The 23,544-nt window shown below is 46.9% G+C and overlaps 1 protein-coding gene across 4 annotated transcripts in view; it reads left to right on the top strand.

Annotated features, from left to right (window-relative positions):
* Positions 1–23,544, top strand: part of scaf4a (SR-related CTD-associated factor 4a) — a 56,950-nt gene that overhangs the window by 7,573 nt on the left and 25,833 nt on the right. For 2 of the 4 annotated variants that reach the window (XM_090226351.1, XM_090226349.1), the window contains exons 3-7: positions 15,023–15,067; positions 19,285–19,446; positions 19,727–19,862; positions 20,555–20,697; positions 20,792–21,379. In XM_090226351.1, coding sequence (XP_090082477.1) covers positions 15,023–15,067; positions 19,285–19,446; positions 19,727–19,862; positions 20,555–20,697; positions 20,792–21,379 — 1,074 coding nt within the window. Of the gene's footprint in view, positions 1–15,022; positions 15,068–19,284; positions 19,447–19,726; positions 19,863–20,554; positions 20,698–20,791; positions 21,386–23,544 lie in introns of all 4 variants that reach the window. The other 2 variants (XM_090226350.1, XM_090226348.1) reach the window with 1 other exon arrangement.

Below are 23,544 nucleotides of genomic sequence, written 5' to 3'. Positions count from 1 at the left end.
ATAGTGTTAGCTTTCTGCTGTGTTTGAGAAGTCAAAGCGCTTTGGATAAGTTCTTGATTTCCTTGCGTTTTTATTCTCCTCTGCTCCTCTTCCCTCTTCTCCGAGCAGAGCAGGCAGGCCCGTTGCCCTAGCAACTCCACACAGACACAGTGTGTGACATGGTACCATGTCAGAGTGGTCATACCTTCCTGTCTGGTAGTAATGTGGTTACCATGGTAACATGTCAGTGTTCAAACCCTCCTGTCTTGTGTCCCGTATACAGTATTTGTTCCCTGATCCTGGTCCAGAATACACAGGGTTTCTCCCTCCCCATATTGACTGATACCTGATCCTGGTCCAGAATACACAGGGTTTCTCCCTCCCCATATTGACTGATACCTGATCCTGGTCCAGAATACCCAGGGTTTCTCCCTCCCCATATTGACTGATACCTGATCCTGGTTCAGAATACCCAGGGTTTCTCCCTCCCCATATTGACTGATACCTGATCCTGGTTCAGAATACCCAGGGTTTCTCCCTCCCCATATTGACTGATCCTGGTCCAGAATACCCAGGGTTTCTCCCTCCCCATATTGACTGATCCTGGTTCAGAATACACAGGGTTTCTCCCTCCCCATATTGACTGATACCTGATCCTGGTTCAGAATACGCAGGGTTTCTCCCTCCCCATATTGACTGATCCTGGTTCAGAATACCCAGGGTTTCTCCCTCCCATATTGACTGATACCTGATCCTGGTCCAGAATACACAGGGTTTCTCCCTCCCCATATTGACTGATACCTGATCCTGGTTCAGAATACCCAGGGTTTCTCCCTCCCCATATTGACTGATCCTGGTTCAGAATACCCAGGGTTTCTCCCTCCCCATATTGACTGATACTGGTCCAGAATACACAGGGTTTCTCCCTCCCCATATTGACTGATCCTGGTTCAGAATACACAGGGTTTCTCACTCCCATATTGACTGATACCTGATTCTGGTTCAGAATATCCAGGGTTTCTCCCTCCTCATATTGACTGATACCTGATCCTGGTTCAGAATACCCAGGGTTTCTCCCTCCCCATATTGACTGATACCTGATCCTGGTTCAGAACACCCAGGGTTTCTCCCTCCCCATATTGACTGATCCTGGTCCAGAACACCCAGGGTTTCTCCCTCCCCATATTGACTGATCCTGGTTCAGAATACCCAGGGTTTCTCCCTCCCCATATTGACTGATACTGGTCCAGAATACACAGGGTTTCTCCCTCCCCATATTGACTGATCCTGGTTCAGAATACCCAGGGTTTCTCCCTCCCCATATTGACTGATACCTGATCCTGGTTCAGAATACCCAGGGTTTCTCCCTCCCATATTGACTGATCCTGGTTCAGAATACCCAGGGTTTCTCCCTCCCATATTGACTGATCCTGGTTCAGAATACCCAGGGTTTCTCCCTCCCCATATTGACTGATACCTGATCCTGGTTCAGAATACCCAGGGTTTCTCCCTCCCATATTGACTGATCCTGGTTCAGAATACCCAGGGTTTCTCCCTCCCCATATTGACTGATCCTGGTCCAGAACACCCAGGGTTTCTCCCTCCCCATATTGACTGATACCTGATCCTGGTTCAGAATACCCAGGGTTTCTCCCTCCCCATATTGACTGATCCTGGTCCAGAACACCCAGGGTTTCTCCCTCCCCATATTGACTGATACCTGATCCTGGTTCAGAATACCCAGGGTTTCTCCCTCCCCATATTGACTGATCCTGGTCCAGAACACCCAGGGTTTCTCCCTCCCCATATTGACTGATACCTGATCCTGGTTCAGAATACCCAGGGTTTCTCCCTCCCCATATTGACTGATCCTGGTTCAGAATACCCAGGGTTTCTCACTCCCCATATTGACTGATCCTGGTTCAGAATACCCAGGGTTTCTCCCTCCCATATTGACTGATCCTGGTTCAGAATACCCAGGGTTTCTCCCTCCCCATATTGACTGATCCTGGTTCAGAATACACAGGGTTTCTCTCTCCCCATATTGACTGATCCTGGTTCAGAATACCCAGGGTTTCTCCCTCCCCATATTGACTGATCCTGGTTCAGAATACCCAGGGTTTCTCCCTCCCCATATTGACTGATCCTGGTTCAGAATACCCAGGGTTTCTCCCTCCCATATTGACTGATACTGGTCCAGAATACACAGGGTTTCTCCCTCCCAATATTGACTGATCCTGGTTCAGAATACCCAGGGTTTCTCCCTCCCATATTGACTGATCCTGGTTCAGAATACACAGGGTTTCTCTCTCCCCATATTGACTGATCCTGGTTCAGAATACCCAGGGTTTCTCCCTCCCCATATTGACTGATCCTGGTTCAGAATACCCAGGGTTTCTCCCTCCCCATATTGACTGATCCTGGTTCAGAATACACAGGGTTTCTCCCTCCCCATATTGACTGATCCTGGTTCAGAATACCCAGGGTTTCTCCCTCCCCATATTGACTGATTCCATTAAATAATAATATACAATACAAGTAAAACGTATGTAGTTACATTTTAATGCTGCTTCACCAGGTCTCTGTCCATTCAGAGACATCAGTATCTGTCTGTCAGAGTGCCAGGTCTCTGTCCATTCAGAGACATCAGTATCTGTCTGTCAGAGTGCCAGGTCCCTGTCCATTCAGAGACATCAGTATCTGTCTGTCAGTGCCAGGTCTCTGTCCATTCAGAGACATCAGTATCTGTCTGTCAGAGTGCCAGGTCTCTGTCCATTCAGAGACATCAGTATCTGTCTGTCAGAGTGCCAGGTCTCTGTCCATTCAGAGACATCAGTATCTGTCTGTCAGAGTGCCAGGTCTCTGTCCATTCAGAGACATCAGTATCTGTCTGTCAGAGTGCCAGGTCTCTGTCCATTCAGAGACATCAGTATCTGTCTGTCAGAGTGCCAGGTCTCTGTCCATTCAGAGACATCAGTATCAAGCCTGTCTGTCAGAGTGCCAGGTCTCTGTCCATTCAGAGACATCAGTATCTGTCTGTCAGAGTGCCAGGTCTCTGTCCATTCAGAGACATCAGTATCTGTCTGTCAGAGTGCCAGGTCTCTGTCCATTCAGAGACATCAATATCTGTCTGTCAGAGTGCCAGGTCTCTGTCCATTCAGAGACATCAGTATCTGTCTGTCAGAGTGCCAGGTCTCTGTCCATTCAGAGACATCAGTATCTGTCTGTCAGAGTGCCAGGTCTCTGTCCATTCAGAGACATCAGTATCTGTCTGTCAGAGTGCCAGGTCTCTGTCCATTCAGAGACATCAGTATCTGTCTGTCAGAGTGCCAGGTCTCTGTCCATTCAGAGACATCAGTATCTGTCTGTCAGTGCCAGGTCTCTGTCCATTCAGAGACATCAGTATCTGTCTGTCAGAGTGCCAGGTCTCTGTCCATTCAGAGACATCAGTATCTGTCTGTCAGAGTGCCAGGTCTCTGTCCATTCAGAGACATCAGTATCTGTCTGTCAGAGTGCCAGGTCTCTGTCCATTCAGAGACATCAGTATCTGTCTGTCAGAGTGCCAGGTCTCTGTCCATTCAGAGACATCAGTATCTGTCTGTCAGTGCCAGGTCTCTGTCCATTCAGAGACATCAGTATCTGTCTGTCAGAGTGCCAGGTCTCTGTCCATTCAGAGACATCAGTATCTGTCTGTCAGAGTGCCAGGTCTCTCTCCATTCAGAGACATCAGTATCTGTCTGTCAGAGTGCCAGGTCTCTGTCCATTCAGAGACATCAGTATCTGTCTGTCAGAGTGCCAGGTCTCTGTCCATTCAGAGACATCAGTATCTGTCTGTCAGAGTGCCAGGTCCCTGTCCATTCAGAGACATCAGTATCTGTCTGTCAGAGTGCCAGGTCCCTGTCCATTCAGAGACATCAGTATCTGTCTGTCAGAGTGCCAGGTCTCTGTCCATTCAGAGACATCAGTATCTGTCTGTCAGAGTGCCAGGTCTCTGTCCATTCAGAGACATCAGTATCTGTCTGTCAGAGTGCCAGGTCTCTGTCCATTCAGAGACATCAGTATCTGTCTGTCAGAGTGCCAGGTCTCTGTCCATTCAGAGACATCAGTATCTATCTGTCAGAGTGCCAGGTCTCTGTCCATTCAGAGACATCAGTATCTGTCTGTCAGAGTGCCAGGTCTCTGTCCATTCAGAGACATCAGTATCTGTCTGTCAGAGTGCCAGGTCTCTGTCCATTCAGAGACATCAGTATCTGTCTGTCAGAGTGCCAGGTCTCTGTCCATTCAGAGACATCAGTATCTGTCTGTCAGAGTGCCAGGTCCCTGTCCATTCAGAGACATCAGTATCTGTCTGTCAGAGTGCCAGGTCTCTGTCCATTCAGAGACATCAGTATCTGTCTGTCAGAGTGCCAGGTCTCTGTCCATTCAGAGACATCAGTATCTGTCTGTCAGAGTGCCAGGTCTCTGTCCATTCAGAGACATCAGTATCTGTCTGTCAGAGTGCCAGGTCTCTGTCCATTCAGAGACATCAGTATCTATCTGTCAGAGTGCCAGGTCTCTGTCCATTCAGAGACATCAGTATCTGTCTGTCAGAGTGCCAGGTCTCTGTCCATTCAGAGACATCAGTATCTGTCTGTCAGAGTGCCAGGTCTCTGTCCATTCAGAGACATCAGTATCTGTCTGTCAGAGTGCCAGGTCTCTGTCCATTCAGAGACATCAGTATCTGTCTGTCAGAGTGCCAGGTCTCTGTCCATTCAGAGACATCAGTATCTGTCTGTCAGAGTGCCAGGTCTCTGTCCATTCAGAGACATCAGTATCTGTCTGTCAGAGTGCCAGGTCTCTGTCCATTCAGAGACATCAGTATCTGTCTGTCAGAGTGCCACGTCTCTGTCCATTCAGAGACATCAGTATCTGTCTGTCAGAGTGCCACGTCTCTGTCCATTCAGAGACATCAGTATCTGTCTGTCAGAGTGCCAGGTCTCTGTCCATTCAGAGACATCAGTATCTGTCTGTCAGAGTGCCAGGTCTCTGTCCATTCAGAGACATCAGTATCTGTCTGTCAGAGTGCCAGGTCTCTGTCCATTCAGAGACATCAGTATCTGTCTGTCAGAGTGCCAGGTCTCTGTCCATTCAGAGACATCAGTATCTGTCTGTCAGAGTGCCAGGTCTCTGTCCATTCAGAGACATCAGTATCTGTCTGTCAGAGTGCCAGGTCTCTGTCCATTCAGAGACATCAGTATCTGTCTGTCAGAGTGCCAGGTCTCTGTCCATTCAGAGACATCAGTATCTGTCTGTCAGAGTGCCAGGTCTCTGTCCATTCAGAGACATCAGTATCTGTCTGTCAGAGTGCCAGGTCTCTGTCCATTCAGAGACATCAGTATCTGTCTGTCAGAGTGCCAGGTCTCTGTCCATTCAGAGACATCAGTATCTGTCTGTCAGAGTGCCAGGTCTCTGTCCATTCAGAGACATCAGTATCTGTCTGTCAGAGTGCCAGGTCTCTGTCCATTCAGAGACATCAGTATCTGTCTGTCAGAGTGCCAGGTCTCTGTCCATTCAGAGACATCAGTATCTGTCTGTCAGAGTGCCAGGTCTCTGTCCATTCAGAGACATCAGTATCTGTCTGTCAGAGTGCCAGGTCTCTGTCCATTCAGAGACATCAGTATCTGTCTGTCAGTGCCAGGTCTCTGTCCATTCAGAGACATCAGTATCTGTCTGTCAGAGTGCCAGGTCTCTGTCCATTCAGAGACATCAGTATCTGTCTGTCAGAGTGCCAGGTCTCTGTCCATTCAGAGACATCAGTATCTGTCTGTCAGAGTGCCAGGTCTCTGTCCATTCAGAGACATCAGTATCTGTCTGTCAGAGTGCCAGGTCTCTGTCCATTCAGAGACATCAGTATCTGTCTGTCAGAGTGCCAGGTCTCTGTCCATTCAGAGACATCAGTATCTGTCTGTCAGAGTGCCAGGTCTCTGTCCATTCAGAGACATCAGTATCTGTCTGTCAGAGTGCCAGGTCTCTGTCCATTCAGAGACATCAGTATCTGTCTGTCAGAGTGCCAGGTCTCTGTCCATTCAGAGACATCAGTATCTGTCTGTCAGAGTGCCAGGTCTCTGTCCATTCAGAGACATCAGTATCTGTCTGTCAGAGTGCCAGGTCTCTGTCCATTCAGAGACATCAGTATCTGTCTGTCAGAGTGCCAGGTCTCTGTCCATTCAGAGACATCAGTATCTGTCTGTCAGAGTGCCAGGTCTCTGTCCATTCAGAGACATCAGTATCTGTCTGTCAGAGTGCCAGGTCTCTGTCCATTCAGAGACATCAGTATCTGTCTGTCAGAGTGCCAGGTCTCTGTCCATTCAGAGACATCAGTATCTGTCTGTCAGAGTGCCAGGTCTCTGTCCATTCAGAGACATCAGTATCTGTCTGTCAGAGTGCCAGGTCTCTGTCCATTCAGAGACATCAGTATCTGTCTGTCAGAGTGCCAGGTCTCTGTCCATTCAGAGACATCAGTATCTGTCTGTCAGAGTGCCAGGTCTCTGTCCATTCAGAGACATCAGTATCTGTCTGTCAGAGTGCCAGGTCTCTCTCCATTCAGAGACATCAGTATCTGTCTGTCAGAGTGCCAGGTCTCTGTCCATTCAGAGACATCAGTATCTGTCTGTCAGAGTGCCAGGTCTCTGTCCATTCAGAGACATCAGTATCTGTCTGTCAGAGTGCCAGGTCTCTGTCCATTCAGAGACATCAGTATCTGTCTGTCAGAGTGCCAGGTCTCTGTCCATTCAGAGACATCAGTATCTGTCTGTCAGAGTGCCAGGTCTCTGTCCATTCAGAGACATCAGTATCTGTCTGTCAGAGTGCCAGGTCTCTGTCCATTCAGAGACATCAGTATCTGTCTGTCAGAGTGCCAGGTCTCTGTCCATTCAGAGACATCAGTATCTGTCTGTCAGAGTGCCAGGTCTCTGTCCATTCAGAGACATCAGTATCTGTCTGTCAGAGTGCCAGGTCTCTGTCCATTCAGAGACATCAGTATCTGTCTGTCAGTGCCAGGTCTCTGTCCATTCAGAGACATCAGTATCTGTCTGTCAGAGTGCCAGGTCTCTCTCCATTCAGAGACATCAGTATCTGTCTGTCAGAGTGCCAGGTCTCTGTCCATTCAGAGACATCAGTATCTGTCTGTCAGAGTGCCAGGTCTCTGTCCATTCAGAGACATCAGTATCTGTCTGTCAGAGTGCCAGGTCTCTGTCCATTCAGAGACATCAGTATCTGTCTGTCAGAGTGCCAGGTCTCTGTCCATTCAGAGACATCAGTATCTGTCTGTCAGAGTGCCAGGTCTCTGTCCATTCAGAGACATCAGTATCTGTCTGTCAGAGTGCCAGGTCTCTGTCCATTCAGAGACATCAGTATCTGTCTGTCAGAGTGCCAGGTCTCTGTCCATTCAGAGACATCAGTATCTGTCTGTCAGAGTGCCAGGTCTCTGTCCATTCAGAGACATCAGTATCTGTCTGTCAGAGTGCCAGGTCTCTGTCCATTCAGAGACATCAGTATCTGTCTGTCAGTGCCAGGTCTCTGTCCATTCAGAGACATCAGTATCTGTCTGTCAGAGTGCCAGGTCTCTCTCCATTCAGAGACATCAGTATCTGTCTGTCAGAGTGCCAGGTCTCTGTCCATTCAGAGACATCAGTATCTGTCTGTCAGAGTGCCAGGTCTCTGTCCATTCAGAGACATCAGTATCTGTCTGTCAGAGTGCCAGGTCTCTGTCCATTCAGAGACATCAGTATCTGTCTGTCAGAGTGCCAGGTCTCTGTCCATTCAGAGACATCAGTATCTGTCTGTCAGAGTGCCAGGTCTCTGTCCATTCAGAGACATCAGTATCTGTCTGTCAGAGTGCCAGGTCTCTGTCCATTCAGAGACATCAGTATCTGTCTGTCAGAGTGCCAGGTCTCTGTCCATTCAGAGACATCAGTATCTGTCTGTCAGAGTGCCAGGTCTCTGTCCATTCAGAGACATCAGTATCTGTCTGTCAGAGTGCCAGGTCTCTGTCCATTCAGAGACATCAGTATCTGTCTGTCAGAGTGCCAGGTCCCTGTCCATTCAGAGACATCAGTATCTGTCTGTCAGAGTGCCAGGTCTCTGTCCATTCAGAGACATCAGTATCAAGCCTGTCTGTCAGAGTGCCACGTCTCTGTCCATTCAGAGACATCAGTATCAAGCCTGTCTGTCAGAGTGCCAGGTCTCTGTCCATTCAGAGACATCAGTATCTATCTGTCAGAGTGCCATGTCTCTGTCCATTCAGAGACATCAGTATCAAGCCTGTCTGTCAGAGTGCCAGGTCTCTGTCCATTCAGAGACATCAGTATCTAGCCTGTCTGTCTGGCTGGACAGAGTCTCTATGTGATGGTTCCATACATGTTTCTCGTAACACACACAGGTCACTGTTCTATTACCAATGGCAGTTAGGATGGGTCATATTTGACTCACAAGCAAGTACTATGTTGAAGTTTGAACAGGTCAGACTAAAACCTACCTAATTCTGTTCTTCTCATCGATGACTGTTGGTGAGCAGGTAAGTGGTCAGGCTGGAGGTGAGGTCTTTGCCAGAGCCTCATTGATGGACATAGCAGCATAGCTCAGTTCCTGGCCCCTCATCAAAGATACTGGTCGATCTCACACACACACACACACACACGCACACGCACACACACACAGATTCCATTACCAATGGTAGTTATGATTATCTTGGTGGAACCAAGCTATGGATGTGTTCAGCTTTCTATTTCACTTCAGATATCATCAAATTAAATAGAATGATAAACACAGATCAGGCTGGTTCCCATCAGGCTAGGTAATACCCTGGTCATTATATGGTGATCAGGCTGGTTCCCATCAGGCTAGGATATACCCTGGTCATTATATGGTGATCAGGCTGGCTCCATCAGGCTAGGTTATACCCTGGTCATTATATGGTGATCAGGCTGGTTCCCATCAGGCTAGGTTATACCCTGGTCATTATATGGTGATCAGGCTGGCTCCACCAGGCTAGGTAATACCCTGGTCATTATATGGTGATCAGGCTGGCTCCATCAGGCTAGGATATACCCTGGTCATTATATTGTAATATACCCTTGTAAAACTGACCATCCTACCAATCCTCGACTTTGGCGATGTCATTTACAAAATAGCCTCCAATACCCTACTCAACAAATTGGATGCAGTCTATCACAGTGCAATCCGTTTTGTCACCAAAGCCCCATATACTACCCACCATTGCGACCTGTACGCTCTCGTTGGCTGGCCCTCGCTTCATACTCGTCGCCAAACCCACTGGCTCCATGTCATCTACAAGACCCTGCTAGGTAAAGTCCCACCTTATCTCAGCTCGCTGGTCACCATTGCATCTCCCACCTGTAGCACACGCTCCAGCAGGTATATCTCTCTAGTCACCCCCAAAACCAATTCTTTCTTTGGCCGCCTCTCTTTCCAGTTCTCTGCTGCCAATGACTGGAACGAACTACAAAAATCTCTGAAACTGGAAACACTTATCTCCCTCACTAGCTTTAAGCACCAACTGTCAGAGCAGCTCACAGATTACTGCACCTGTACATAGCCCACCTATAATTTAGCCCTATCAACTACCTCTTTCCCAACTGTATTTAATTAATTTATTTATTTTGCTCCTTTGCACCCCATTATTTTTATTTCTAATTTGCACATTCTTCCATTGCAAAACTACCATTCCAGTGTTTTACTTGCTATATTGTATTTACCTTGCCACCAAGGCCTTTTTTGCCTTCTCCCTTCTCACCTCATTTGCTCACATTGTATATAGACTTGTTTATACTGTATTATTGACTGTATGTTTTGTTTTACTCCATGTGTAACTCTGTGTTGTTGTATCTGTCGAACTGCTTTGCTTTATCTTGGCCAGGTCGCAATTGTAAATGAGAACTTGTTCTCAACTGGCCTACCTGGTTAAATAAAGGTGTTCTCAACTGGCCTACCTGGTTAAATAAAGGTGTTCTCAACTGGCCTACCTGGTTAAATAAAGGTGTTCTCGACTGGCCTACCTGGTTAAATAAAGGTGTTCTCAACTAGCCTACCTGGTTAAATAAAGGTGTTCTCAACTGGCCTACCTGGTTAAATAAAGGTGTTCTCAACTAGCCTACCTGGTTAAATAAAGGTGTTCTCAACTAGCCTACCTGGTTAAATAAAGGTGTTCTCAACTAGCCTACCTGGTTAAATAAAGGTGTTCTCAACTAGCCTACCTGGTTAAATAAAGGTGTTCTCAACTGGCCTACCTGGTTAAATAAAGGTGTTCTCAACTAGCCTACCTGGTTAAATAAAGGTGTTCTCAACTGGCCTACCTGGTTAAATAAAGGTGTTCTCAACTAGCCTACCTGGTTAAATAAAGGTGTTCTCAACTAGCCTACCTGGTTAAATAAAGGTGTTCTCAACTAGCCTACCTGGTTAAATAAAGGTGTTCTCAACTAGCCTACCTGGTTAAATAAAGGTGTTCTCAACTAGCCTACCTGGTTAAATAAAGGTGTTCTCAACTAGCCTACCTGGTTAAATAAAGGTGTTCTCAACTAGCCTACCTGGTTAAATAAAGGTGTTCTCAACTAGCCTACCTGGTTAAATAAAGGTGTTCTCAACTAGCCTACCTGGTTAAATAAAGGTGTTCTCAACTGGCCTACCTGGTTAAATAAAGGTGTTCTCAACTAGCCTACCTGGTTAAATAAAGGTGTTCTCAACTAGCCTACCTGGTTAAATAAAGGTGTTCTCAACTAGCCTACCTGGTTAAATAAAGGTGTTCTCAACTGGCCTACCTGGTTAAATAAAGGTGAAATAAATAAAAAATAAATAAATATAGTGATCAGGCTGGTTCCATCAGGCTAGGATATACCCTGGACATTATATAGTGATCAGGCTGGTTCACACCAGGCTAGGTTATACCCTGGACAAAGCTGTTGCAACTGAGAGGTGAAGGTTGCTGGCTGGATACTTGCCAACATGTGTCTGACTGTTCCATTCATATGAATGTTCACAGTGAGGTCATGTGGTTGACTGTTCCATTTATATGAATGCTCACAGTGAGGTCATGTCTGTCTGTTCCATTCATAGGAATGCTCACAGTGAGGTCACGTGGTTGTCTGTTCCATTCATAGGAATGCTCACAGTGAGGTCATGTCTGCCTGTTCCATTCATAGGAATGCTCACAGTGAGGTCATGTCTGTCTGTTCCATTCATATGAATGCTCACAGTGAGGTCATGTCTGTCTGTTCCATTCATAGGAATGCTCACAGTGAGGGCATGTCTGACTGATGTTGATGAGGGACCCCTTGCTGGTCATCTCGATACTGCGTGTTCAGCTGCAAACTGGACATCTCTAGAACTGCAGCAGGCACTCTTATGAGGTGGTGTTGACTGGGAGGGCCAGTGACGGGGAGATATAATAAACAGCCAAGTTGTAAATTGTATTTTGTTCTACAGAAAGGACAAAGATTGGTTTTGCTAATGATTCTACTAGATGTATCTGCTAGTTTATCAAGCCGGTTATTTTTTTACCATTAAACTTTTCACATAACAGATTTCCTGTCGTTGTTGATGAAGCCGTTCGTGTCCTCAGGGCAGTAACTCAGGTCACTATCAGAGGCCTCGTGATGGGGTGTCCTTGACATAGGATGTCGAGGGAGACTGGCAACAACAGAGGAGGTGTAACAGGGGGTACTTCTATCATAGGAGTTGAGGGAGACTGGTCACAACACAGGAGGTGTAACAGGGGGTACTTCTATCATAGGAGTTGAGGGAGACTGGTCACAACAGAGGAGGTGTAACGGGGTACTTCTATCATAGGAGTCGAGGGAGACTGGTCACAACAGAGGAGGTGTAACAGGGGGTACTTCTATCATAGGAGTCGAGGGAGACTGGTCACAACAGAGGATGTGTAACAGGGGGTACTTCTATCATAGGAGTTGAGGGAGACTGGTCACAACAGAGGAGGTGTAACAGGGGGTACTTCTATCATAGGAGTCGAGGGAGACTGGTCACAACAGAGGAGGTGTAACAGGGGGTACTTCTATCATAGGAGTCGAGGGAGACTGGTCACAACAGAGGAGGTGTAACAGGGGGTACTTCTATCATAGGAGTCGAGGGAGACTGGTCACAACAGAGGAGGTGTAACAGGGGGTACTTCTATCATAGGAGTCGAGGGAGACTGGTCACAACAGAGGAGGTGTAACAGGGGGTACTTCTATCATAGGAGTCGAGGGAGACTGGTCACAACAGAGGAGGTGTAACAGGGGGTACTTCTATCATAGGAGTCGAGGGAGACTGGTCACAACAGAGGAGGTGTAACAGGGGGTACTTCTATCATAGGAGTCGAGGGAGACTGGTCACAACAGAGGAGGTGTAACGGGGTACTTCTATCATAGGAGTTGAGGGAGACTGGTAACAACAGAGGAGGTGTAACAGGGGGTACTTCTATCATAGGAGTTGAGGGAGACTGGTCACAACAGAGGAGGTGTAACAGGGGGTACTTCTATCATAGGAGTCGAGGGAGACTGGTAACAACAGAGGAGGTGTAACAGGGGGTAATGGTAACAACAGAGGGAGAATGGCACTTTCATTCTGAGCTCTTGCTTGACAAGCTGTTAAAATAGCAAGTGAACCTTCGAATGCAATTTATTTTTGGAGGTCGGTCAACCATTGCTGGACATGTTATGGTACATGGTATGGTACATGTTATGGTACATGGTATGGTACATGGTATGGTACATGCTATGGTACATGGTATGGTACATGGTACGGTACATGCTATGGTACATGTTATGGTACATGCTATGGTACATGTTATGGTACATGCTATGGTACATGGTATGGTACATGGTATGGTACATGTTATGGTACATGGTATGGCACATGGTATGGCACATGGTATGGTACATGGTATGGTACATGTTATGGTACATGTTATGGTACATGTTATGGTGCATGGTATGGTGCATGGTATGGTGCATGGTATGGTGCATGGTATGGTGCATGGTATGGTACATGTTATGGTACATGTTATGGTACATGTTATGGTGCATGGTATGGTGCATGTTATGGTACATGGTATGGTGCATGGTATGGTACATGGTATGGTACATGTTATGGTACATGGTATGGTACACGCCATTGCTCCTTCTGGTAGATTCCGGCGTCCGTTCAACTGTGCACTTTTTGCCTAACAGAAAAACAGGGTTGGCGATTGTCATCATCCCTCAATTATAAACGTAGCTCGAGAAATAAGGTCATCTCGTTTGGAAGTTAATTCTATGCTTTATAGACTGACTAATTTTTTATAATTTTTTTTAAATCAAGAAATGTATGGAATAGAAACGCTGTTTGTAAGTTTAAAAAAAAAATGTTATCAAACTCAGCCCTTTATATATTCCAGTGTAAACATGACTGTCTCATGTTTTGTAAAAAACGGGTCAACTTTGAGCACCTTTTATCTCCTGAATTTTTCCGCCTTCAGGTCTGAAAACATCACTTTCTGACCACTTCTTCCGTGGGACAGCAGGTATGGAATGTTTTGTTTAAAACAAAATGGATTTACCTTAATTAACGCCAGTTAGAATTGGATCGGGGGGGGAAATGGTTTAGTTGTCCGAATCTCAACAGTAACCCTTTAATCTGAGTCTGGCTCTTAGGACTTGTAAACAGACACACATGGTGTTGTCTTAGACTTACGGTCCGACACTGAACATAGCAGGCGGAGCTGGTTCAGTGGTTTTATCTCTCACACACACACACACACACACACACACACACACACACACACACACACACACACACACACACACACACACACACACACACACGTATGATTTATTATTAATGTTTTAAACAAAAGGATGCGAGAAAAAAGTGATTTTTAAACCCATTAGTGCAATGACTGAACGTCTCCATTAAATAAATACAAATATATATTTTAACCTTTATAACTAGGAAAGTCGGTCAAGAACAAATTCTTATTTATAATGACGGGCTTCCCGGGGAACAGTGGGTTAACTGCCTTGTTCTCAGGGGAACAGTGGGTTAACTGCCTTGTTCAGGGGAACAGTGGGTTAACTGCTTTGTTCAGGGGAACAGTGGGTTAACTGCCTTGTTCAGGGGAACAGTGGGTTAACTGCCTTGTTCAGGGGAACAGTGGGTTAACTGCTTTGTTCAGGGGAACAGTGGGTTAACTGCCTTGTTCAGGGGAACAGTGGGTTAACTGCTTTGTTCAGGGGAACAGTGGGTTAACTGCTTTGTTCAGGGGAACAGTGGGTTAACTGCCTTGTTCAGGGGAACAGTGGGTTAACTGCCTTGTTCAGGGGAACAGTGGGTTAACTGCTTTTTTCAGGGGAACAGTGGGTTAACTGCTTTGTTCAGGGGAACAGTGGGTTAACTGCCTTGTTCAGGGGAACAGTGGGTTAACTGCCTTGTTCAGGGGAACAGTGGGTTAACTGCCTTGTTTCAGGGGAACAGTGGGTTAACTGCCTTGTTCAGGGGAACAGTGGGTTAACTGCCTTGTTCAGGGGAACAGTGGGTTAAACTGCCTTGTTCAGGGGAACAGTGGGTTAAACTGCCTTGTTCAGGGGAACAGTGGGTTAAACTGCCTTGTTCAGGGGAACAGTGGGTTAAACTGCCTTGTTCAGGGGAACAGTGGGTTAACTGTCTCGTTCAGGGGAACAGTGGGTTAACTGCCTTGTTCAGGGGAACAGTGGGTTAACTGCCTTGTTCAGGGGAACAGTGGGTTAACTGCCTCGTTCAGGGGGCAGAACAACCGATTTTGACTTTGTCAGCTCGGGGGGGATTTGATCTTGCAACCTTTCGGTTCCAAGTCCAATGCTCGAACCACTAGGCTACCCTGCCGCCCCCAGCATACACTAAGCATCCTTCTAATGAAGCCTAGTCCTCCTGCACTGGAAAACAGGCTCCATTTGAAGAGAGAATTTTAGTCCTTGACTAGGCTTCCGTCTGTGTCTGTTACTAAAACTCGGTGACATCTCTCTTCTCCCCTTTCCAGTTATATAAACACGTGGTCCAGATTGTTGAGAAGTTCATTAAAAAGGTGAGGCGCCTCCACACCTCATCGTCTTCTACACTGTGTGCTATACTTTCGGGATAGTCGACTCAGATCCTTACGAGATCCTAATCGCTGCTAGTTTTCTGTTCTACCTCATACCTCGATATCACCCAGGTGGTGACCCAGGCCTACATCAGTCCCTGATTTTAAAGGGGAAGAATTTAAGAAAGCAGTGGAACTGGCTTGGAGGTCCATACAGGCCTATACATTATCCACATCCCAAACTTCCTAGCATTGAGGCCTATACATTATCCACATCACAAACTTCCTACCATTGAGGCCTATACATTATCCTCAGCCCAAACTTCCTAGCATTGAGGCCTATACATTATCCACATCCCAAACTTCCTAGCATTGAGGCCTATACATTATCCACATCACAAACTTCCTACCATTGAGGCCTATACATTATCCACATCCCAAACTTCCTAGCATTGACGTCTCTACATTATCCACATCCCAAACTTCCTAGCATTGAGGACTCTACATTATCCACATCCCAAACTTCCTAGCATTGAGGCCTATACATTATCCACATCCCAAACGTCCTAGCATTGAGGCCCTATACATTATCCACATCCCAAACTTCCTAGCATTGAGGCCTATACATTATCCACATCACAAACTTCCTACCATTGAGGCCTATACATTATCCTCAGCCCAAACTTCCTAGCATTGAGGCCTATACATTATCCACATCCCAAACTTCCTAGCATTGAGGTCTATACATTATCCTCAGCCCAAACTTCCTAGCATTGAGGCCTATACATTATCCACATCCCAAACTTCCTACCATTGAGGCCTATACATTATCCACATCCCAAACATCCTAGCATTGAGGTCAATACATTATCCACATCCCAAACTTCCTAGCATTGAGGCCTATACATTATCCACATCCCAAACGTCCTAGCATTGAGGTCAATACATTATCCACATCCCAAACTTCCTAGCATTGAGGCCTATACATTATCCACATCCCAAACTTCCTAGCATTGAGGTCTATACATTATCCACATCACAAACTTCCTACCATTGAGGCCTATACATTATCCTCAGCCCAAACTTCCTAGCATTGAGGCCTATACATTATCCACATCCCAAACTTCCTAGCATTGAGGTCAATACATTATCCACATCATAAACTTCCTAGCATTGAGGCCTATACATTATCCACATCCCAAACTTCCTAGCATTGAGGCCTATACATTATCCACATCACAAACTTCCTACCATTGAGGCCTATACATTATCCTCAGCCCAAACTTCCTAGCATTGAGGCCTATACATTATCCACATCCCAAACTTCCTAGCATTGAGGCCTATACATTATCCACATCCCAAACTTCCTAGCATTGAGGTCAATACATTATCCACATCCCAAACTTCCTAGCATTGAGGCCTATACATTATCCACATCCCAAACTTCCTAGCATTGAGGTCAATACATTATCCACATCCCAAACTTCCTAGCATTGAGGCCTATACATTATCCACATCCCAAACTTCCTAGCATTGAGGTCAATACATTATCCACATCCCAAACTTCCTAGCATTGAGGTCAATACATTATCCACATCATAAACTTCCTAGCATTGAGGCCTATACATTATCCACATCCCAAACTTCCTAGCATTGAGGTCAATACATTATCCACATCATAAACTTCCTAGCATTGAGGCCTATACATTATCCACATCACAAACTTCCTACCATTGAGGCCTATACATTATCCTCAGCCCAAACTTCCTAGCATTGAGGCCTATACATTATCCACATCCCAAACTTCCTAGCATTGAGGTCAATACGTTATCCACATCATAAACTTCCTAGCATTGAGGTCGATACATTATCCACATCATAAACTTCCTAGCATTGAGGCCTATACATTATCCACATCCCAAACTTCCTAGCATTGAGGTCAATACATTATCCACATAATAAACTTCCTAGCATTGAGGCCTATACATTATCCACATCCCAAACTTCCTAGCATTGAGGTCAATACATTATCCACATAATAAACTTCCTAGCATTGAGGCCTATACATTATCCACATCATAAACTTCCTAGCATTGAGGCCTATACATTATCCACATCCCAAACTTCCTAGCATTGAGGTCAATACATTATCCACATAATAAACTTCCTAGCATTGAGGCCTATACATTATCCACATCCCAAACTTCCTAGCATTGAGGCCTATACATTATCCACATCCCAAACTTCCTAGCATTGAGGTCAATACATTATCCACATCCCAAACTTCCTAGCATTGAGGCCTATACATTATCCACATCCCAAACTTCCTAGCATTGAGGTCAATACATTATCCACATCCCAAACTTCCTAGCATTGAGGCCTATACATTATCCACATCCCAAACTTCCTAGCATTGAGGTCAATACATTATCCACATCCCAAACTTCCTAGCATTGAGGCCTATACATTATCCACATCCCAAACTTCCTAGCATTGAGGCCTATACATTATCCACATCCCAAACTTCCTAGCATTGAGGCCTATACATTATCCACATCCCAAACTTCCTAGCATTGAGGTCAATACATTATCCACATCCCAAACTTCCTAGCATTGAGGCCTATACATTATCCACATCCCAAACTTCCTAGCATTGAGGCCTATACATTATCCACATCCCAAACTTCCTAGCATTGAGGTCAATACATTATCCACATCCCAAACTTCCTAGCATTGAGGCCTATACATTATCCACATCCCAAACTTCCTAGCATTGAGGCCTATACATTATCCACATCCCAAACTTCCTAGCATTGAGGTCAATACATTATCCACATCCCAAACTTCCTAGCATTGAGGTCAATACATTATCCACATCCCAAACTTCCTAGCATTGAGGTCAATACATTATCCACATCATAAACTTCCTAGCATTGAGGCCTATACATTATCCACATCCCAAACTTCCTAGCATTGAGGCCTATACATTATCCACATCCCAAACTTCCTAGCATTGAGGCCTATACATTATCCACATCCCAAACTTCCTGTCTGGCTGTCTGTCTGTCTGTCTGTCTGTCTCGCTGTCTGTCTGTCTCGCTGTCTGTCTGTCTCGCTGTCTGTCTGTCTCGCTGTCTGTCTGTCTGGCTGTCTGTCTGTCTGTCTGTCTGTCTCGCTGTCTGTCTGTCTGTCTCGCTGTCTGTCTCGCTGTCTGTCTGTCTGTCTCGCTGTCTGTCTGTCTGTCTCGCTGTCTGTCTGTCTCGCTGTCTGTCTGTCTTGCTGTCTGTCTGTCTTGCTGTCTGTCTGTCTTGCTGTCTGTCTGTCTTGCTGTCTGTCTGTCTTGCTGTCTGTCTGTCTCGCTGTCTGTCTCGCTGTCTGTCTCGCTGTCTGTCTGTCTCGCTGTCTGTCTGTCTCGCTGTCTGTCTGTCTCGCTGTCTGTCTGTCTCGCTGTCTGTCTCGCTGTCTGTCTGTCTGTCTCGCTGTCTGTCTGTCTCGCTGTCTGTCTGTCTTGCTGTCTGTCTGTCTCGCTGTCTTGCTGTCTGTCTGTCTCGCTGTCTGTCTGTCTCGCTGTCTGTCTGTCTCGCTGTCTGTCTGTCTCGCTGTCTGTCTGTCTTGCTGTCTGTCTGTCTCGCTGTCTGTCTGTCTCGCTGTCTGTCTGTCTGTCTGTCTGTCTGTCTGTCTCGCTGTCTGTCTCGCTGTCTGTCTGTCTGTCTCGCTGTCTGTCTGTCTGGCCGTCTGTCTCGCTGTCTGTCTGTCTTGCTGTCTGTCTCTCTGTCTTGCTGTCTGTCTGTCTGTCTCGCTGTCTGTCTGTCTCGCTGTCTGTCTCGCTGTCTGTCTGTCTGTCTCGCTGTCTGTCTGTCTCGCTGTCTGTCTTACTGTCTCTCTTTGTCTGTATGTCTCCTCTCTCTCTCTCTCTGTCTGTATGTCTCCTGTCTCTCTCCCTCTTTGCCTGTCTGTTTGTCTCGCTGTCTGTTTGTCTCGCTGTCTGTTTGTCTCGCTGTCTGTTTGTCTCGCTGTCTGTTTGTCTCGCTGTCTGTCTGTCTCGCTGTCTGTCTGTCTGTCTCGTTGTCTGTCTTACTGTCTCTCCCTGTCTGTATGTCTCCTCTCTCTCTGTCTGTATGTCTCCTCTCTCTCTCTCTGTCTGTATGTCTCCTGTCTCTCTATCTCTCCATTTAATTTTCAATTGACTCTCTTTCTGTCTGTATCTTACTCCCCCCCAGTGTAAGCCGGAGTACAAGGTGGCAGGTCTATATGTTGTAGACTCCATCGTCCGACAGTCCCGTCATCAGTTTGGCATGGACAAGGACGTGTTCGGGCCACGGTTCACCAAGAACATCACAGGAACGTTTGAGAACCTCTGTCTCTGTCCCACTGAAGAACGGGTAAGACCATGATGATGATTATAATGGTGGTGAAACAAGTTATGATGGATACCTGAGGACGCTGTACTTACTTATAACAAATCTCTCTCTCTCCTCTTTTCTCTGCTCTTTTCTCTCTCTCTTTCCTCTCTCCTCTCGCTCCTTTCTCTCTCCTCTCTCTCCTTTCTCTCTCTCTTTCTCTCTACTTCTTTCTCTCTCCTTCTTTCTCTCTCCCCTTCTTTCTCTCTCTCTTTCTCACGATCCTCCCCTCTCTCTCCCTCTCTCTCCCTCCTATCTGTAGAGTAAGATAGTGCGTGTGTTGAATCTGTGGCAGAAGAATGGTGTGTTTAAGATGGAGATCATCCAGCCTCTTCTAGATATGGCGACATCTGGTTCCAGCAGTGTTGCAGACACCGAGATGGACGACCCAGACCCAGGTATTACTGTCTGTCTGTTAACCCAGACCCAGGTATTACTGTCTGTATGTTAACCCAGACCCAGGTATTACTGTCTGTCTGTTAACCCAGACCCAGGTATTACTGTCTGTCTGTTAACCCAGACCCAGGTATTACTGTCTGTCTGTTAACCCAGACCCAGGTATTACTGTCTGTCTGTTAACCCAGACCCAGGTATTACTGCTGTCTGTCTGTTAACCCAGACCCAGGTATTACTGTCTGTCTGTTAACCCAGACCCAGGTATTACTGTCTGTCTGTTAACCCAGACCCAGGTATTACTGCTGTCTGTCTGTTAACCCAGACCCAGGTATTACTGTCTGTCTGTTAACCCAGACCCAGGTATTACTGTCTGTTAACCCAGACCAAGGTGTCACTGCTGTCTGTCTGTCTGTGGATATGTCAGTCTGTCTGTCTGTTAGCTCAGACCAAGGTATTACTGCTGCCTGTCTGCCTGTCTGTCTGTGGATATGTCTCTCTGTCTGTCTGTCTGTCTCTGCCTGTCTGCCTTCCTGTCTGTCTGTCTCTCTGCCTGTCTGCCTGCCTGCCTGTCTGTCTGTCTCTCTGCCTGTCTGTCTCTCTGACTGTCTCTCTGCCTGTCTGCCTGTCTCTCTCTCTGCCTGTCTGTCTGCCTGTCTGTCTGTCTGTCTGATTCTCTTGTACTGCTGTCCTCCAGGTTTCCCCTCATCCCCGTCACCAGTAAAGGGTAAGGTCACCTCAGTAACGGAAAACACTGTTGTGGCGCCTGTCTCTCAGCTGCAGAACTCTGACGCATTCGCCGCTGTCGCTCAGCTCTTCCAGTCCTCAAAAGGACAACAGGTGTGTGTGTGTGTGTGTGTTTTTTATTTTTGCTAGTCCCATCTTCAGGCATCCCCCAGTGTCCTAACTCAGCTCTCTCTCTCTCACTCTGCAGCTTCAACAAATTTTCCAGAACTTTCAACAAAATCCACCCCAGACCCACAGCCACCCCCAGCCTCAACCCCAGCCTCAACCCCATCCCCAGCCTCAACCCCCACCCCAGACCCACAGCCACCCCCAGCCTCAACCCCATCCCCAGCCTCAACCCCAACCCCAGCCTCAACCCCATCTCCATCCTCAACCCCATCCTCAACCCCATCCCCAGCCGCATCTCCAGCCTCTACCCCATCCCCAGGCTCAACCCCATCCCCAGCCGCATCTCCAGCCTCTACCCCATCCCCAGGCTCAACCCCATCCCCAGCCGCATCTCCAGCCTCTACCCCATCCCCAGGCTCAACCCCATCCCCAGCCGCATCTCCAGGCTCAACCCCATCCCCAGCCGCATCTCCAGGCTCAACCCCATCCTCAACCCCAGCACCAGGCTCAACCCCATCACCAGGCTCAACCCCAGCCTCCTGCCAACCTCCACCACCTCCACTCCCAGCTCCATCTCCAGTCCCTGACCCCTGCCCTGGGTACGACCGCTCAGCGACTCCCCCTCCCCTCCAGCGAGCTCAGCCAGCAGAAAACAGCGTTTGACAAGGTGGCTGTGAGTTCCTCTTCTTACTGTCGACCTTTAACCACAGAGTTCCCCTTCCTTGTCCCACAGGGGTGTTAGTGACGGGGTAAAGGGGATTCAGAATAGTTTATTTTTTTGGTGGCGTTTCAAAAATGATTGTTTTTATGGGGAAATGTCTCGTCTCTAGTAATGGTAGCCTCTCGTTTGTCTAGACGCTGTTGAACAAATCAACAACCTAACCTAGATTTAGACTTGAATGAGAATAACCAAAATATTTATTTAACCAGGTCAGTCATTTATAAAACACATTCTCGTTGACCGTAACGACCTGAACAACACACGGGAAATACACTGTGCAGCAAAGCAAGACATTTCTTGAAAATCTCAACACACACAGTGCCTTCGGGAAAGCATTCAAACCCCTTACGTTACAGCTTTATTCTACAATTGTAATCAGTCTACACACAATACCCCATAATGACATCACAATACCCCATAATGACATCACAATACCCCATAATGACATCACAATACCCCATAATGACATCACAATACCCCATAATGACATCACAATACCCCATAATGACATCACAATACCCCATAATGACATCACAATACCCCATAATGACAAAGTGAAAACAGGTTTTTAGACATTTTTGCAAATGTATTAAAAATAAAAAACAGAAATATTGATTGATTGAACATGATTTGGAAAGGCACACACCTGTCTATATAAGGTCCCACAGTTGACAGTGCATGTCAGAGCACAAACCAAGCCATGAGGTCGAAGGAATTGTCCTTAGAGCTCCGAGACAGGATTGTGTCGAGGCAAAGAGCTGGGGAAGGGTACCAAAACATTTCTGCAGCATTGAAGGTCCCCAAGAACACAGTGGCCTCCATCATTCTGTAGCCACCAAGACTCTTCCTAGATCTGGCCGCCCGGCCAAACTGAGCAATCGGGGGAGAAGGGCCTTGTTCAGGGTGGTGACCAAGAACCTGATGATCACTCTGACAGAGCTCCAGAGTTCCTCTGTGGAGATGGGAGAACCTTCCAGAAGGACAACCATCTCTGCAACACTCTACCAATCAGGCCTTTATGGTAGAGAGGCCAGACAGAAGCCACTCCTCTGTAAAAGGCACATGCCAGCCTGCTTGGAGTTTGGCAAAAAGGTACCTAAAGACTCTCAGACCATGAGAAACACGATTCCCTGGTCTGATGAAACCAAGATTGAACTCTTTGGCCTGAATGCCAAGCGTCACGTCTGGAGGAAACCTGGCACCATCCCTACGGTGAAGCATGGTGGTGGCAGCATCGTGCTGTGGGGATGTTTTTCAGTGGCAGGGACTGGGAGACTAGGCAGGATCGAGGGAAAGATGAACGAAACAAAGTACAGAGATCCTTGATGAAAACCTGCTCCAGTGCACTCAGGGTATTCGAACACAGCTATTGACAACAAGCAGGCTTGGAAATGGAAAACAATGTGTTTGAGTTGAACCTTGTCTCCTCTCCTTTGTCTAGACGCTGTTGAACCTTGTCTCCTCTCCTTTGTCGAGACGCTGTTGAACCTTGTCTCCTCTCCTTTGTCTAGATGCTGTTGAACCTTGTCTCCTCTCCTTTGTCGAGACGCTGTTGAACCTTGTCTCCTCTCGTTTGTCTAGATGCTGTTGAACCTTGTCTCCTCTCCTTTGTCTAGATGCTGTTGAACCTTGTCTCCTCTCGTTTGTCTAGATGCTGTTGAACCTTGTCTCCTCTCCTTTGTCTAGATGCTGTTGAACCTTGTCTCCTCTCGTTTGTCGAGACGCTGTTGAACCTTGTCTCCTCTCCCTTGTCTAGACGCTGTTGAACCTTGTCTCCTCTCCTTTGTCTAGACGCTGTTGAACCTTGTCTCCTCTCCTTTGTCTAGATGCTGTTGAACCTTGTCTCCTCTCGTTTGTCGAGACGCTGTTGAACCTTGTCTCCTCTCCTTTGTCTAGACGCTGTTGAACCTTGTCTCCTCTCCTTTGTCTAGATGCTGTTGAACCTTGTCTCCTCTCCTTTGTCTAGATGCTGTTGAACCTTGTCTCCTCTCCTTTGTCTAGATGCTGTTGAACCTTGTCTCCTCTCCTTTGTCTAGATGCTGTTGAACCTTGTCTCCTCTCGTTTGTCTAGACGCTGTTGAACCTTGTCTCCTCTCCTTTGTCTAGATGCT

Source organism: Oncorhynchus mykiss, chromosome 29 (genome assembly GCF_057628025.1).
Source record: "Oncorhynchus mykiss isolate SJ-2025 chromosome 29, ASM5762802v1, whole genome shotgun sequence".
Classification (NCBI taxonomy): domain Eukaryota; kingdom Metazoa; phylum Chordata; class Actinopteri; order Salmoniformes; family Salmonidae; genus Oncorhynchus; species Oncorhynchus mykiss.
Note: the sequence above shows the minus strand (reverse complement) of the source record. Positions and strands in the feature narration are given on the sequence as shown.